At 41.5% G+C, this 15248-nt stretch overlaps 1 protein-coding gene across 2 annotated transcripts in view; it reads left to right on the top strand.

Annotated features, from left to right (window-relative positions):
* Positions 1 to 13018, top strand: part of hgh1 (HGH1 homolog (S. cerevisiae)) — a 13500-nt gene extending 482 nt beyond the window's left edge. For both annotated transcript variants that reach the window (XM_032514262.1, XM_032514261.1), the window contains exons 2-10: positions 357 to 479; positions 2694 to 2832; positions 3049 to 3186; positions 3317 to 3468; positions 5671 to 5771; positions 6504 to 6602; positions 8217 to 8308; positions 8395 to 8517; positions 11697 to 13018. In XM_032514262.1, coding sequence (XP_032370153.1) covers positions 370 to 479; positions 2694 to 2832; positions 3049 to 3186; positions 3317 to 3468; positions 5671 to 5771; positions 6504 to 6602; positions 8217 to 8308; positions 8395 to 8517; positions 11697 to 11912 — 1170 coding nt within the window. In that variant the 5' untranslated portion in view covers positions 357 to 369 and the 3' untranslated portion in view covers positions 11913 to 13018. The remainder of the gene's footprint in view (positions 1 to 356; positions 480 to 2693; positions 2833 to 3048; positions 3187 to 3316; positions 3469 to 5670; positions 5772 to 6503; positions 6603 to 8216; positions 8309 to 8394; positions 8518 to 11696) is intronic.
* The last annotated feature ends 2230 nt before the right edge of the window (positions 13019 to 15248 follow it).

Below are 15248 nucleotides of genomic sequence, written 5' to 3'. Positions count from 1 at the left end.
ATATGTCATGCGCCCCAAGTTGGGACTACTTCTGACAGATGAGTTGTTGTTGTTCACCCAAAAGAGACATTTCCCCTCTAATCTTTCATTTTAGTAACTGTTCAAGGCCCAAAGAGGTAAAATACTGACTAAAGTGTATATAAAGTAGTTAAAACTAGCTTCACTTTGATAATATATCATTTGTCAAATCACAGACTATGACATTTTTTCTGCAGGATGAGTTAGCAGGATTTACTTTTGATAATGTACATTTGTTGTTACAAGCCACTTATATACTTTTACTAAAGTAATAAATGCAGGACTGTGTACTGTTGTTTAAGCTGATGGCTGTGTGTGGATTTCTTGCTGTCTGTCAGATACTGTTAGAAGATGTTGAGTGATTCTGAGGCTGCAGAGCTGCTCTCCTTCCTAACCCCCGATACACGTCCTGATGTCAAAGGTCACACCACAGGCTACATCCTGGGGATGTCTGGACACAGGTAAATGTGCTGTATTTGTATAGTATAGTGCTTTTCTAGTCTTGACAACTACTTAAAGCACTTTTACGTCATGCAGGAACCATTCACCATTCACACACATTCATACACTGTGGCCGAGGCTGCCGTACAAGGTGCCACCTGCTCATCAGATACATACTCACACACATTCACACTCCGATGGCGCAGCATCGGGGGCAACTCGGGGTTCAGTGTCTTGCCTAAGGACACTTCGTCATGGGACTGCAGGGCCAGAGATTGAACCACCAACCTTCCGATTGGCAGGCAACCTCTCTACCACTGACACACCCCTGCCACAGCCGCCCTGGAAGAGGCTGATAATGATGATGATGATAGCATAATATTGTATCTTCTGATTATAATGTGACCTGTTTCTGCTCACCGCTCCCAAACAAATGCTAAACTAATCCTGAAGCCAACACTGATGGGGCTTCCCTCATCCACTGCTGTCCAATGTGATAACACTCTGGTTGACAGGAGAGTTGCTCCACGGTGTGTTAGGATTTCATTCATTCATAGACTATGAGCAGGAAACACATTACAGATGTGTGTTTTCACATCACAAATGACAATCACAGGCACTAAAATGTAGGTTTTAGTCAGGTAAAATGTGAGACTTGACATGTAGGATCTTATAAACTGCTTTTACCTTGTCATGATTATATAAATGGTGTGATAATGAATTTGTTGTTTTTATCCTAGAATGCCTACACTTTACTGTGGCTATCAACAGTTGTAATATTTAGGAAATGAGATTGGGGCACCACTCTCGGTCAAAGAGAAAAACTGTTAAACCACAACTTGATTCAGTCTAATAATCTGAAGGTCTGAAGTCCATAACTCTGTCTAGGGATATATCCCCATCCCCATCGCGTAGTTTACACCTTACGCCATCATTTACGTCAGCTGAGCACAATTTGCGATAGAACGTAAACACGCCACTAACTTGGCATTCCTCATTTACATGGCTAAGATGTCAGTAGTGTGGAAGTTTATTATTTTCAACTAGAAAGTGAAAACAACCAAAACATCCACTTGAAATCTAGCTGCAATACAATGGTTTCACAAGGCAGCAGCAATAGAACTACGTTCAACACCGCCGATTTGATACATCTAAAAACCAAGCATGCAGTGGAATATGGCGAGTTCACTATGAGTTTTACAAAACTGCCAGCTGCCCAAAGTTAACTCTATTAAGCTGAAGAAATGTCTCTATTATCTATGTAAATACAAGTATCAAGGATCGGGGGCCAAAAGAACTGATCAGGACATCCTTACCCTGTATAGTGGTGGCCTAATATACTTGAAACCCACCAAAAACCAAGTATTATTTTTGAACTACGGAGAATACACACTACTAAACAAACAACAATGAGTGAATGAAATGGATAAAAACTAACAGATGATGAACACGTGAACAACAACTGGTGAACAATGTATTTGGCAAGATGGATAAAACTAGGCCCAGCAGCAGAGATTTAGGTAGGGAGACGTTACTAAAAGGAATCCTAATTTCCCTAAATCTTCCCTACAAAACCCAGAGAAAACCAACCCTGCTGACAGGTAGACAAGTATGACATGGATGGATGGATGGATGGATGGATGGATGGATGGATGGATGGATGGATGGAGTTCCCAAGATGACAATGGGGTGTTACTGAGGTGGTCCTAAGGGGCCTGAGAAACTCACTTTCCTCAGCTGGTGCTGTTTCTGTGTCTCTACGGCAACAGGTGAAGCCTCGGGGTCACCACCAGATGGTGACGGCACTGTTCCTTCAACTCCGACTTTTGGCAAAGTCGGGAACACAAGGCTCGAGCAGAATTAGTTGTACTTCTTCAGCGCTTCGTTCAAACTCAGGGATCCGTCTTAAGTTCGAGCTCACATGGGCCCACGGGTGAAAAGACAGAACAAAGGAATGTCTGAAGGAAAATGTGTGGCAGAGGTCTCCGGGCACTGGGAGTTCAGGGGGTTGTAAAGTGGACTTCCTGTTCTTAGATTTTCATTACTGTGGTATTGAGTTCAGGAAATGAACAACAACATCCTGTTGTCACCCATGCTACATATGTAAAAGAAAAGTAAAATCTCAATGTAAGCAGGAGTACAACACCCCGAGTAGATAAAATGATGAAGCTGTTTTATGTCTGGGATTTCTGCTCAGCAGACTTCCAGTAACTCTCTCTCTTTCTTTTTTTCAGGGATGGCTGCCGCTTCCTCCGCTCGAAATCTGACTTACTTGTGGCCCTGTTTGCTCTGACGTCTGACCCCTCTATTGCTATCGTGAAGGACTGTTACCACATCTTCATCAACCTGTCAGCTGATGAGACTCTGCACCAGGTGATCAGTCTTGATTGATCAGCAAAATCCGGTCTAAAGTAACTCTTACTAATTAATTCGTAATAAATAACTCAACAGGAAAGCTGTTGTGTTAATATTGGACATAATACAAATACAAGACAACAAAAAGAAACTGTTAGGCCCTGATGGTGATGTTGGGGATTCGGTGTTGGTTTTATTCTTTGAAGACAAACATGTTCGAGGTGTCTCACCCAGGTTTTGCTGGCCAATGTCAAAATCCTTCCGGTGTTGTTAAAAAGGGTTCTGGATCCAGGGTACCTGTTCTCTGATCAGATCTGCACCATCCTGTCCAACCTGACCCGCCATGTAAAGACCTGCAAGACCGTGTTCCAGGTGGGTCCCAGCTTGACTGCACCATATTTCAGTGAGCTGCTGGTCCCAATCAGGGCCACCATACCTCTCGGGTCATCAGAGCTCAAAGGGCTGGACCACGAGAGATGAAGTGTTTCCTTTGCTGTTTCAGGTCCTCCAGGAGGAGGTCGGTCTGGCTCAGCTGGTGGAGGTCTTCTGCACTGAAGGGTACAACAAAAAGGCTAATTTCAACTACCTGGGTCCTCTGCTGTCCAACCTGACACAGCTGCCCGAGGCCAGAAACTACATTATGGACAAGGACAGGTAACTGACTACCCAGCAGGATAAGAACTGATGGTCAGACACAGGGAAAATCTGCGTCAACCAGTTTTAGGAATTTTTCATTACTGATGTCAACCCCCTTTTTTGCAGCAGTTTGCAAGTTATGGGGATCCTTCCCTATCCTACTGTCAGAATTTAGAAAAGAGACAGGATAGTGACTAGTGATGGACCGATGAATCGGGCTGATTAATGCCATTTTGAGATCATCGGCCAGTGCCGGCGCTTACGAGGCTGATTTAACAAAAACATGTCTGCAGACACATCTGCATGCAGCCTCCGAGTGGCTGCCGTAGAACAAAGTTAGCGCACAACCTTGTGTCAATTTCTCCATTCTACCGGGCAAACGTCACCGTCACGGTAGCAAGCCCTCAGCCAGCTAAACCAGCTTACAGGGCTTGAGACACGTATGCATGGAGTATGGACTTCCCCACCCCCACTGTAAAACATTTATCCAATTTGTCATTTGGGATGGTAATCAAGTGTAACTTGAAAGCCTTTTAGTGCCGTTCACATGACAACACAATGTTTTAAAAATGTTGTTTTTTGCCGATATGTTGTTTTTTTGCAAGTGATGAAATACATAAATTTAATAATAATAACAAAATTGCTAGAGTTAAATTAACGTTTATTTAAATCTTGTATCACATTCTGAAGCTGTAATGAGCGCTGGTATTTGTTTTGTAAATACAGTACAGGCCAAAAGTTCGGACACACCTTCTCATTCAATGTGTTTCCTTTGTTTTCACGACCATTTACATTGTAGATTATTACTGAGGCATCAAAACTATGAATGAACACATGGAATTATGTACTTAACAAAAAAGTGTGAAATAACTGAAAACATGTCTTATACTCTAGTTTCTTCAAAGTAGCCACCCTTTGCTTTTTTGATAGTGCTGCAATTTCTTGCCTTATTAATGGGGTTGGGACCATCAGTTGAAACTGGCTCAGATGAGGACCGCCCCAGGAAAGGAAGACCAAGAGTCACCTCTGCTGCTGAGGATAAGTTCATCTGAGTCACCAGCCTCAGAAATTGCAAGTTTACAGCAGCTGACATTAGAGACCAGATGAATACCAAACAGAGTTCTAGCAGCAGACACATCTCTAGAACAACTGTTAAGAGGAGACTATCAGCTAGGAAACCACTGCTAAGGAGAAGCAACAAGCAGAAGAGTTGTGTTTGGGCCAAGAAACAAAAGGAATGGACATTAGACCAGTGGAGATCTGGGCTTTAGTCTGACGAGTCCAAATTGGAGATCTTTGGTTCCAACCGCTGTGTCTTTGTGCGACGGAGAAAAGGTGACCGGATGGATTCTACATGCCTGGTTCCCACCATGCAGCATGGAGGAGGAGGTGTGATGGTGTGGGGGGCTTTGCTGGTGACACTGTTAGGGATTTATTCCAAATTGAAGGCATACTGAACCAGCATGGCTACCACAGCATCCTGCAGCTACATGCCATCCCATCCGGTTTGTGTTTAGTCATCATGTATCTTTCAACAGGACAATGACCCCAAACACACCTCCAGGCTGTGTAAGGTCTATTTGACCAAGAAAGAGAGTGATGGAGTGCTGCGCCTCCACAGTCACCGGACCTGAACCCAATCGAGATGGTTTTGGGTGAGCTGGACCGCAGAGTGAAGGCAAAAGGGCCAACAAGTGCTAAGCATTCTGGGAACTCCTTCAAGACTGTTGGGAAACCATTTCAGGTGACTACCTCTTGAAGCTCATCAAGAGAATGCCAAGAGTGTGCAAAGCAGTGATCAGAGCAAAGGGGGGCTACTTTGAAGAAACTAGAATATAAGAAACGTTTTTAGTTATTTCACACTTTTTTGTTAAGTACATCATTCCACATGTGTTCATTCATAGTTTTGATGCCTTGAGTGAGAATCTACAATGTAAATAGTCATGGAAACAAAGGAAATGCATTGAATGAGAAGGTGTAACCAAACTTTTGGCCTGTACTTTATACACTGTCTGTGTGTGTGTGTGTGTGTGGGTGTGTGTGTGTGTGTGTGTGGTGTGTGTGTGTGTGTGTGTGTGTGTGTGTGTGTGTGTTGTGTGTGTTTGTGTGGGTGTGTGTGTGTGTGTGTGTTTGTGTGTGTGTGTGTGTTGTGGGGGTGTGTGTTTGGTGTGTGTGGTGTGTGTGTGTGTGTGGTGTGGTGTGTGTGTGTGTGTGTGGCAGGTGTGTAATCCAGAGGTTGCTTCCCTTCACTCAGTACCAGGCATCAGCTGTGAGGCGGGGTGGAGTCATAGGGACCCTTCGCAACTGTTGCTTTGACCACGGTAAGACACACGGAGACCTAATTTAGGTCACTTCATGCAAAATTTGTCAGCTCTGATAGCTATCCGAAATAAAAACAGCTAAAATGCATCCAAGAAACATTCAAGACGGCCTGAAATACAACGCATTCTTGCAGGATGTGTCTGTCTCTTTAAAGAGGCTTATGTATTCTACATGTCTCTGTCCCCTTAGATAACACCAGCTCAGGTGTCTCTGAAATCCTAGAAATTTGATCCTCTGACTTTTATAATCATAGTAATTAGACAGAAGAATAAATAATGTGAGAGATGCTACACCAGGTATTCAACAACGTCTTTTCCTCTCTGAGTTAGAGATGGCGACTCGAGTCTTGAGACTTGAGTCCCACTTAAGTCTTACACACACTGACTTCAGACTTGACCCGAGACTTGTCATCAAAAGCCACTCAGACTTGAGGTACGGAACTTGTGAAAAATCTTTATTTTTACAAAATGTCTGATGAGCTGGATGTTATTCCCCTCCCTGTGTAACCTATAACCTACCTACGTAATACCTCACGTATCTGCTGCTGCGCAGTCACACGTGAGAGAGGACACCCCACATGTCTGGTGTGCCATTCATCACAAGATTTGGTTTTAAAAACTAAAGACGTGAGACTGGACTTGGACTCTAGCTCCGAGACTTCCAGGCATCTCTGCTGTCGTGCAACAGTACTTCAAGTCATCTGATCTCAAACCTCTCCTCAATCTGTCCAGCCCATCATGAGTGGTTGCTAAGCGACGCTGTGGACATCCTGCCCTTCCTCCTGCTGCCGCTGGCCGGTCCAGAAGAGCTGACGGAGGAAGAAAATGAGGGTGAGTGTGTGTCTCTAATTACTAAAAAGTTTTAGTCAAGTCAGTGGATCTTACCTTAAAGGATAAGGTAGAGCTGGGCACTATATCAATATTATATCAATATCGGGATATGAGACTAGATATCGTCTAAGATTTTGGATATCGTCATATCGTAATATGACATAAGTGGTGTTATTTCCTGGTTTTAAAGGCTGCATTACAATAAAGTAATTTTTACATTTTACATTTTCTGAACTTACCAGACTGTTCTAATATATGCCTTTACCCATTTAGTCATTATATCCACATTACTGATGGTTATTCATCAAAAATCTCATTGTGTAAATATCTTGTGAAAACACCAATTGTCAACACTACAACATCGTTCCGGTATCGATGTCGAGGTATTTGGTCAAAAATATCGTGGTGTATGATTTTTTTCATATCGCCCAGCCCTAGGATAAGGTATATTGTCTGTATTTATTTTTGTCAACAAATGCCACATGCAGTCCAAAAGCAACAATGAATTGATTTTGCTTTGATTTATTTCATTATCACAACAAAAACATTAAAACAGTGTTATATGTTTCACAAAAAGATGTGATGGACAATTGCCGAAAAAAACCTCAAGAGTCTTAGGAAGTGGCAATCTCTATAGAAACAATGATATTTAACAATTTCAAAACATTTATAAATGAATATGTAAAAATATATATATATGTTTGATCCACTTACTAGAAGTATCCGTCTATCAAAGCCTGATCTATGTTATTACTCTGTGTCATAGAGCTTCATTATTGTCCAAAAAACTGTCAAAAACACATCAATGAGCCACACTGTGAAACTGATTAACATGTTCTTTTATTAACACAAACGCACACAATGTATGTTGTTTTGACTCAACCCTACATACACCTTACTGCTGCTGGAGATATTCACTAGAGCACCGAATTCAGATTAGTCCACTACTGAAAATATCCTCAATAAATGCATTTCCTCCTGTTTGAGTAACATTAGAAACTACAGTGGCCACCTGCTTTAGGAAACTACTGAGCCTTTTTTTTAATTTATTTTTTATTTAAACTATATATTTGTGAATCTTTATAGAGATGTACTGTGTGTCTTGAGAAAGAACCAATGGGCTTGGGGCTGAGTGGGCAGGGAAGTTAGTCTGGCCACACCAGACCAAGCCGAGCTCAATAGATCTGAGACTGAGCATCGGTCTGGGGAGTCTGCTCTGAATGTTCCCTGCAAAAGAGGCGGGACCAACGGGCATAGTTCAAATGACTCTGTACGCAATTGGAAAGTCCTTCAACCAATCAGACCAACGATCCGGGTGGGATCAATGGGTTGCTGCGCTTCGGTTGCCGCTATGTTGAATTAAAACAAGAAGCTGCTTGGTCGCTTCTCTGTCGTCATCGTGGTAAACCCGCCGATATTGCACCGGGTCAATAAGCCAGTTTGTGATTGGTTCCCGCAAAATTGTGAGCTGAAGGCAGGCGAATTAAAACATGCAGGTTTCCAGGGAAAAATCCAGTTGCCGGCCGAGTGGGCGGGGCTTACCCAGACTACAGGGAAGTCAGGAAGTATTGAGACCCGCTGGTTGTGACTAACAGAAGTTGACGTGATGTTCAGGTCTCCCTGTGGACCTGCAGTACCTCCCCGAGGACAAGAAGAGAGAAGAAGACCCCGACATCAGAAAGATGCTGCTGGAGACCCTTTTACTGGTACGACCCAACAGGACCACACACACACACACACATGTACACTCATGTTTTTATGTTCAGCCCTTTACTGTTTGCCTCGTTTGCAGCTGACGGCCACCAGCGCCGGCCGGAACACACTTAAAGACAAGAACGTTTATTGCATCATGAGAGAGTTCCACCGCTGGGAGAAGGACGTCCTCGTTACAGCAGCCTGTGAGAAACTGGTCGAGGTAGGGAAGATCTAATCATTATACAAATACATTTTATTTAAATAGCGCTAAATCAAAACAACATTATCTCATTGCGCTTTTCATAAAAGAGCAGGTCTAGACCGTACTCTGTGATGTTATTTACTTAAACCCATCAGTTCCACCAAGAGCAAGCACTAGGCAACAGAGGCAAGGAAATTGTCCTTTAAGAGGCAGAAACCTCGAGTAGAACCATGGCTCAGGGTGGGGGGGCATCTGTCTCCACCGGTTGGGGGTGAAAGACAGAGAGAGACACAGACAGACAGAGAGAGAGAGAGAGAGACATGGAGAATTGTAGTGTCTAGCAGGAACATGGAGGCAGCAGGTGACTCCAACCATAGAAACACCTCCAGGAAGTGATAGGAGGAAAAAGGGGGGGGGGGCGAGAGAGCACAAGACTCCGATTTTATACAGAGCTTCATGGTTTTTATCTGCAAGATAAGAACTTGAATCTTAACCACCAAATTATGATTACTGTCTTTTAGGGCTGTCCTCGACTAAAGAAATTCTTAGTTGACTAACACTTACGGGATTTTGTCGACTAATCAATGAATGGATGACAGAGCTGTGCGCTTTGAGAGGTGGTTAAGATTAGAAAAGCACAATACAAATGTAGATAATTTACAATCTGTAAAACTGAGTCACTACACAATTAATCCCGCAAAGGACCACTTTAAATCTTGTGTTCACCAGAAATGTGCTCATAAGTTTCTTGGAAATGAGTAATTAATCATGAATAAGCATAAAAAATGACTTATCAACTAAAGAAGTCTTAGTCGACTAAGACCAAAACCACAGATGAGTCGACTAATCGACTAAGAGGGGACAGCCCTGCGCTCTATAAATGTCTTTGTGCTTCTACTGTTAACGGTTGGGCGACAAAACTGGATGTTTGCATTTTAAGCTACCTTCCACTTCCCAATCCACAATCAAATCATACAGTATTTTGGACTATAAAATTACGATACATATTTATGAGAGGTTCTTTTTTTCTGCGTCTTGAACAAAGATAAATAAAACAGAAATTAATAAATCCAATAATATGCGGTTGTTGTGCTCCTGTCATTCTAATACAGGAAACAGACAAAGTGCATTGATCATTCATGGAGTGTTTTCTGGTGCAAAATGAAAACAGAAACACACATTTTTGATAGGACAGCTAGGTGAGAAAGGGGGGGAGAGAGGGGGAAGACATGCAGGAAGTCGTCACAGGTCGGATTTGAACCCTGGACCTCTGCGTCGAGGCTAAACCTCCAAGTACATGCGCGCCCTCTCTACCACTGACCTAACTTTGCCCTTAAACACACCCTTTTTTTTAAACTTAATTCACACACAGTAAACAGAAGCATGAAACCATGATCTGTTTTATGAATGAATGAATGAATGAAGAGCTCACATGAGCAGCTTGCTCAACCTCCAGCGTTTGAGTCGAGCTGCTTTCAGCCCGATAATGTCCTGGATCAGGAGCGAAAATGAGTGTTGAGCACAACAAAAGACCTTGGTCACGGCAGGCACTTAGACATGTCAGGAAAAGCCCTGGTGTATTACTTTTTAAAAATCTTTTTAATACTTTTTATTCAAAAAAAAAAAGCGCCAGGATTTGAAGTAGAGGGAGACCTCTTTCTGCAGCTCTACCTTCTCAGTAGTGCACGTACAGACCAGCCAGTCCAGCCCCTGAAAGGACCTGTGATTGGCCAAACTCTCCCATCACGGCTAGACTTACCAAAGCCTGAAAACGGAGCCCAGTGGAGGCGTAGAAGTTTTCTCGGACCACTTGAATTACAAAATGTCAAAATGATTTTTATGGGATTTCTGCCCAACGACACCAAAAAAAGAACTGCCTTCTACAGCTGTAAGCAAACCCCTATGTTTCACACACATTAGTCCGGATCAACGGAAGTACATCTCCCCCTCACCTTCCACTCTGTGTGTGTGTTGCCATTCTTAAAATCTCATGGCTATGGGAAACCACAACCACACGCTACACGCTGAAAATAGCAAATTATGAAGAAAATTTCGATTTTGCGTCAAGGTGGGCCCGCTTGGTTCTTTATGGGAATGATTATAAAGATTTACAGGGCATTTATTTATGGCATGTCCTCTCTAACCGGGACGTTTTGGGACTGATTGGTGGAATTTGCTATGGACAAACAACACACGGTGATACACTGGTATGACGTTTGACCATGTATCTAATTTAAATAGCTCACGTTACTGTATTGTGTGAACAGTTCATTCATTAAATACTCTTTTCGTTTTCTTTTTCAAGGTGCAATTGTTTCACCAAAACAAGTTCCTTGCTGAGACTATTTTGCACAGTCACCGTTGCGTCCGGAGCTTAGCGCCTCCCCAGACTTTTTTTTTTCTCTTCTCCTATGCCAGAATATATCCGTGATGTAACCAGACCTTACTCCACAGCGCTGTCTGAGGTCAGGCAATGTGAGACTATACACACACTAACTAAATGAATGAATGTGGGTGAATGTAAGAACAAATATGGCAATTAACAATAGATACATAAGGAGGAGAAAAATATAAATACAAATAAGACAAAATGAACAACAATAATAATAATAACCGCAACAATAGAATGTGAATAAAATGTATAAGTTAAGTGTATGAGGTCAGTAACAACGCCATATACTCACACCACATGGGAACCCTGAAATTTTGTCAGAAAAAGCCTCAGAATCTTGTAGATTTTCGTTACCAGATTTTTAGCGTAGCAGATTTTAGCACATTCGTACTTTATTAATAACAATGATTTCATTTTTGACTTTCTCTGGCCAAGATTTATGATGTGCTCAAACAACATGGTTCCTGAAATCAACACACAACACTATTCCGTTGGTGCTCGTGCCCAGGACAGTAGAACGGCCTTGGATGTATAAAGAGAAAGGCTGCGGGAGGGATGGGAAATCTGTTCCGAGTACAGACGGGACGTTTTTTTTTTAAAATTCAGGTGTTGAGTTCAAATCTCCACCTGTTTAATGGAACAGTTGCTCAACAGAAAATTGTACTTAAACATACTTTGGAAACTCCAAAGATGATCTCCATCAACACCCGAGTGTAGGATATGTCTTAGGGCTGTTGGATAGGACTGCGTTAAGTAGGTGGACCTAATAATAAAACTGGCAACTGGATCCTCGGTCTCCCTCCAGGTGCTGATAGGAGACGAGCCGGAGCAGGGGATGGAGAACCTGTTGGAGGTGGAGATTCCCGAAGACGTGGAGGTGAAACTGAAGGAGGCAGACATCAAAGAGCAGCAGGAGCTGGAGAAAGAGCAGGAGAGGATGAGACGGGAGGAGGAGGAGGAGAAGAAGAAGAGGGATGCAGAGGGGGAAGACAAAGAACAGGAGAGTGGACTGATCCGATAAAGCCTGTTTTCAGACCTGGCTTCATGGACTGCTTCATGCTTTTTGTCGATCGGACTCTGTGATGCTCTGTGATGTCAGCTGCTCCATCACGGCTGGACAACAGCGCTGGGTCGAAAAGTGAGTAATGACCTAAAAGAAGAGGGTGTACCAGGGAGGGATTTTACAACCGATTTTGTTGTTGATGCCTGAACTTGTTGTGAGGGATACTCTCCACTGATACATCATCATCATCATCATCATCAACAAACTATTACTGGATGTCATTTCTATTTAAATGTTGTCCTCATTTGTCCCCCCCAAATTTTTTTGTCCACTAAAAACATTTTAGAGACGGATCTGACTTAACAAGTTAAAAGTGACCCATTAAACTTTTTTTTTTTTTTTTTACAGTGGTCAGAAAAGGCGTAACCATTAATTTTTAATGTAGAATTGCCTTCTTCTGATATTAGACAATATGTAAAATTGCCAGTGGGGATGCACAGATCCGATACTAATATCACGTCGATACTGACTCAAATAGCTGGTACTGGCTTGGTATTAGGGGTGGGAATCCTCCCTATACGATGTCATCACGATACTTATGCCATGATACAACATTATTGCAATATTCTGCAATATATTGCTATTTATTATCTTTTTTCCAACAACAAATTTTTCCCAATTTCAAATGATGTCCCCAAAAGGAAACCTTGTCAACATCTGTTTCATCTAAAAAGATACATTTCTCTTTGTTCATATCACTTCATTTGTATTGCTGCAAAATGGGACAAACTAACCAACACATATATGATAAAAGATCCATACTTGGCGCCTGTGTATTGATACAGTATTACCACTGAAAATATCGCAATACTGTAAAGATTTCTTTCCCCCACCCCTACTTGGTATCAGTGAAAATGGGGCTGATCTGTTTAATTCTATGTTTATATAATATCTACATTATATACTGGAATTTAAAATCCTGTAAAAGTTTTGATCAATCTGTTGCTGCATTTAAAAGGTTTACACTCAATGTAATTCCTCTTAATTTTGAACATTTTTAACCAAGTTGCTGGTGCACCATACATGATTTATTTAAATAATAAATGACAAATCACTACATTTATTACTTCCATTTTTTTTTATTAAATACACACATACAGTGGCCTTTGGAATTCATAACATACCCTTCACCTTACATAGAGATCATCTCTCAATGCAAATCAAACCAGCTATTAGGCTAACTGAAATAAAACAATGCCGATCTCTATGTATGGTGAATGGTATGTGATAGGGGGGGGGCTTTTATAATACCAAAGGCCAAGGGAACTTTATCAGGATGCATAGTATCCTGATCCATGGAATAACTGGCCTGTAATAATAAAAATCTGCCTGTCTCTATGGGAATTTAACATAGGGGTGTGTATAATTATGCCCCCTGTATTTTAAGGAAGAACATTTATTTATTTACAATACATTATTCATTCACAAAGAATATTGGTGTCCTTAAAAGGTTGGATTTTTCAATTTTTTTTTAATTAAGGCGTTGAGATTAATTTCCAAAAGTTTTTTTTTTTTCTCATTCCTCTTTTTAATGAACATTAGCAGGGGTGTATACACTTATGCAAGCCCCAGTATAGGGCTGTATGATATGAGGAAAATATCTAATTGCGATTATTTTCTGGTACAGTGATAGTATTCACCATATTGGAGGGATCGATCATTTTATCATTCATTTCCATTGGGAAATATAAAAATTGAAATGATTGTAGGGTAAGTTTTGCGAGGATTCGAACCAAACAAAGATGTTTTCTTCTTAGTCTGTAGGAATGATTGGTATGCTAGGACGTCTCTGCAGCACCACAATACTATATTCAGAATGGTTTGACACATTGCAACCCCCCCCCCCTCGTAATTTTAATATTGCATTAGTCCAATAGCGCTTAATTGTGCAGCTCTGGTATAGAGTCAGTTATCTGTATTGTCCGACACCCAAAGCTCAGGTATTGTAAAGGGGCTGAAAAGGTTTGATAGGTGCATCATTTAGGCCGTTAATATTAATAAATATACAGTCTATGGTGCATCCATACGTGATGCGGTGCAGACGGATATCTCACCGTCTGGATGGGCTGTCAGACTCCTTAACACCCATTTTCCCTTAAGCTCCACTTTAAGTAGGTTTTAGGTTGAAATGGCCGCTCATTCCACTCTGACAGTATTATATACTGGATATTGTGTATCGTGATGTTCCAACTCGTTATTGAAGCTGTTTGATGTTAACACTGAGTGAAATAGTCAAACCCAGGATACCTTTCTCCAAATAGAAATATCCTACACGCCTGCTGAATCCCACCCGTGGAAACGTTGAGGTCGCTACAAGAATTTAAATAATATTCTGTCAGTTTGATCTATGTATGTGTGAGTTTCTAATGACCTTTTTTAGGGGGTAAAAAGGAACGATCCGTCTTAACCTTAACATGAAAACATTGTAATAAAACGTCTGCTACTGATGAACGTTACATCTGTGTTTGTTGATGTCTCCATGTATTCTGGTATCTTTAGACAATTTACATTACAAGTACAAAACATTAGGACAATTCAAGAGAATATTATTTATTTGTACCTCTAAAGATTTCAGATCACAGAAGGTACAGTGTGGACAGTCTGTAGAGATCTGTCCTCCTCTAAAATGCAAATACAAATGTGAGTCTGCAGCTTCAGTCATGTCGAATTTGTCCTTTTAATTCAAACAGACATGTTTTTCTTCTGTTTTATTTATTTTCCAAAAAGCGAAATTCTATTTATTTTCTAATACTGGCAGCCTTGCGCTGGTCAGATATTCTTAAAACGTGAGGAAACCAGGACGGAGGTGGCTCCTCTGGGGCAGTTTCAACCAGGAGGGGGTGTCAGAGTCATTCTCCACTCTGTTGAACTGTTCAGTTTGAGTTTAAACTGGTTATACATACATTCATGGTTAAATAGTTTGGACTGAAAACATTTCTGAAGTGAGTTAGAAAGCGAGAGCCTCACTTTCTTTTAAAGTGAGTTTTTTTTTTAAAGTGGGGACTTTTTTTTGAAAATTTGAACAATTTTGGTAAATTGGAAGATTAGGAAATTTGGCCCTTCTTCAAAGGGCTGTTTGAGGATTCAGACTCTGTTATAGAGTTCTGGTCAGAAACGGGTTCATGTTTAGTTAAGGGATTACTGTATGACAAAAGAGACCTCACAGGTACATAAGTACAACCTTTCGTGGGTCGGCAGATTGGCATTAGTGGAGGAACACTTTTGTAGTGCTGAGTGTTTTCTTTACGTGTGTGTGTGTGTGTGTGTGTGTGTGTGTGTGTGTGTGTGTGTGGG

This window comes from Etheostoma spectabile, chromosome 4 (genome assembly GCF_008692095.1).
Source record: "Etheostoma spectabile isolate EspeVRDwgs_2016 chromosome 4, UIUC_Espe_1.0, whole genome shotgun sequence".
Taxonomy (NCBI): domain Eukaryota; kingdom Metazoa; phylum Chordata; class Actinopteri; order Perciformes; family Percidae; genus Etheostoma; species Etheostoma spectabile.
The sequence above is the reverse complement of the archived record's forward strand: the minus strand, read 5'-3'. Positions and strand labels throughout refer to the sequence as shown.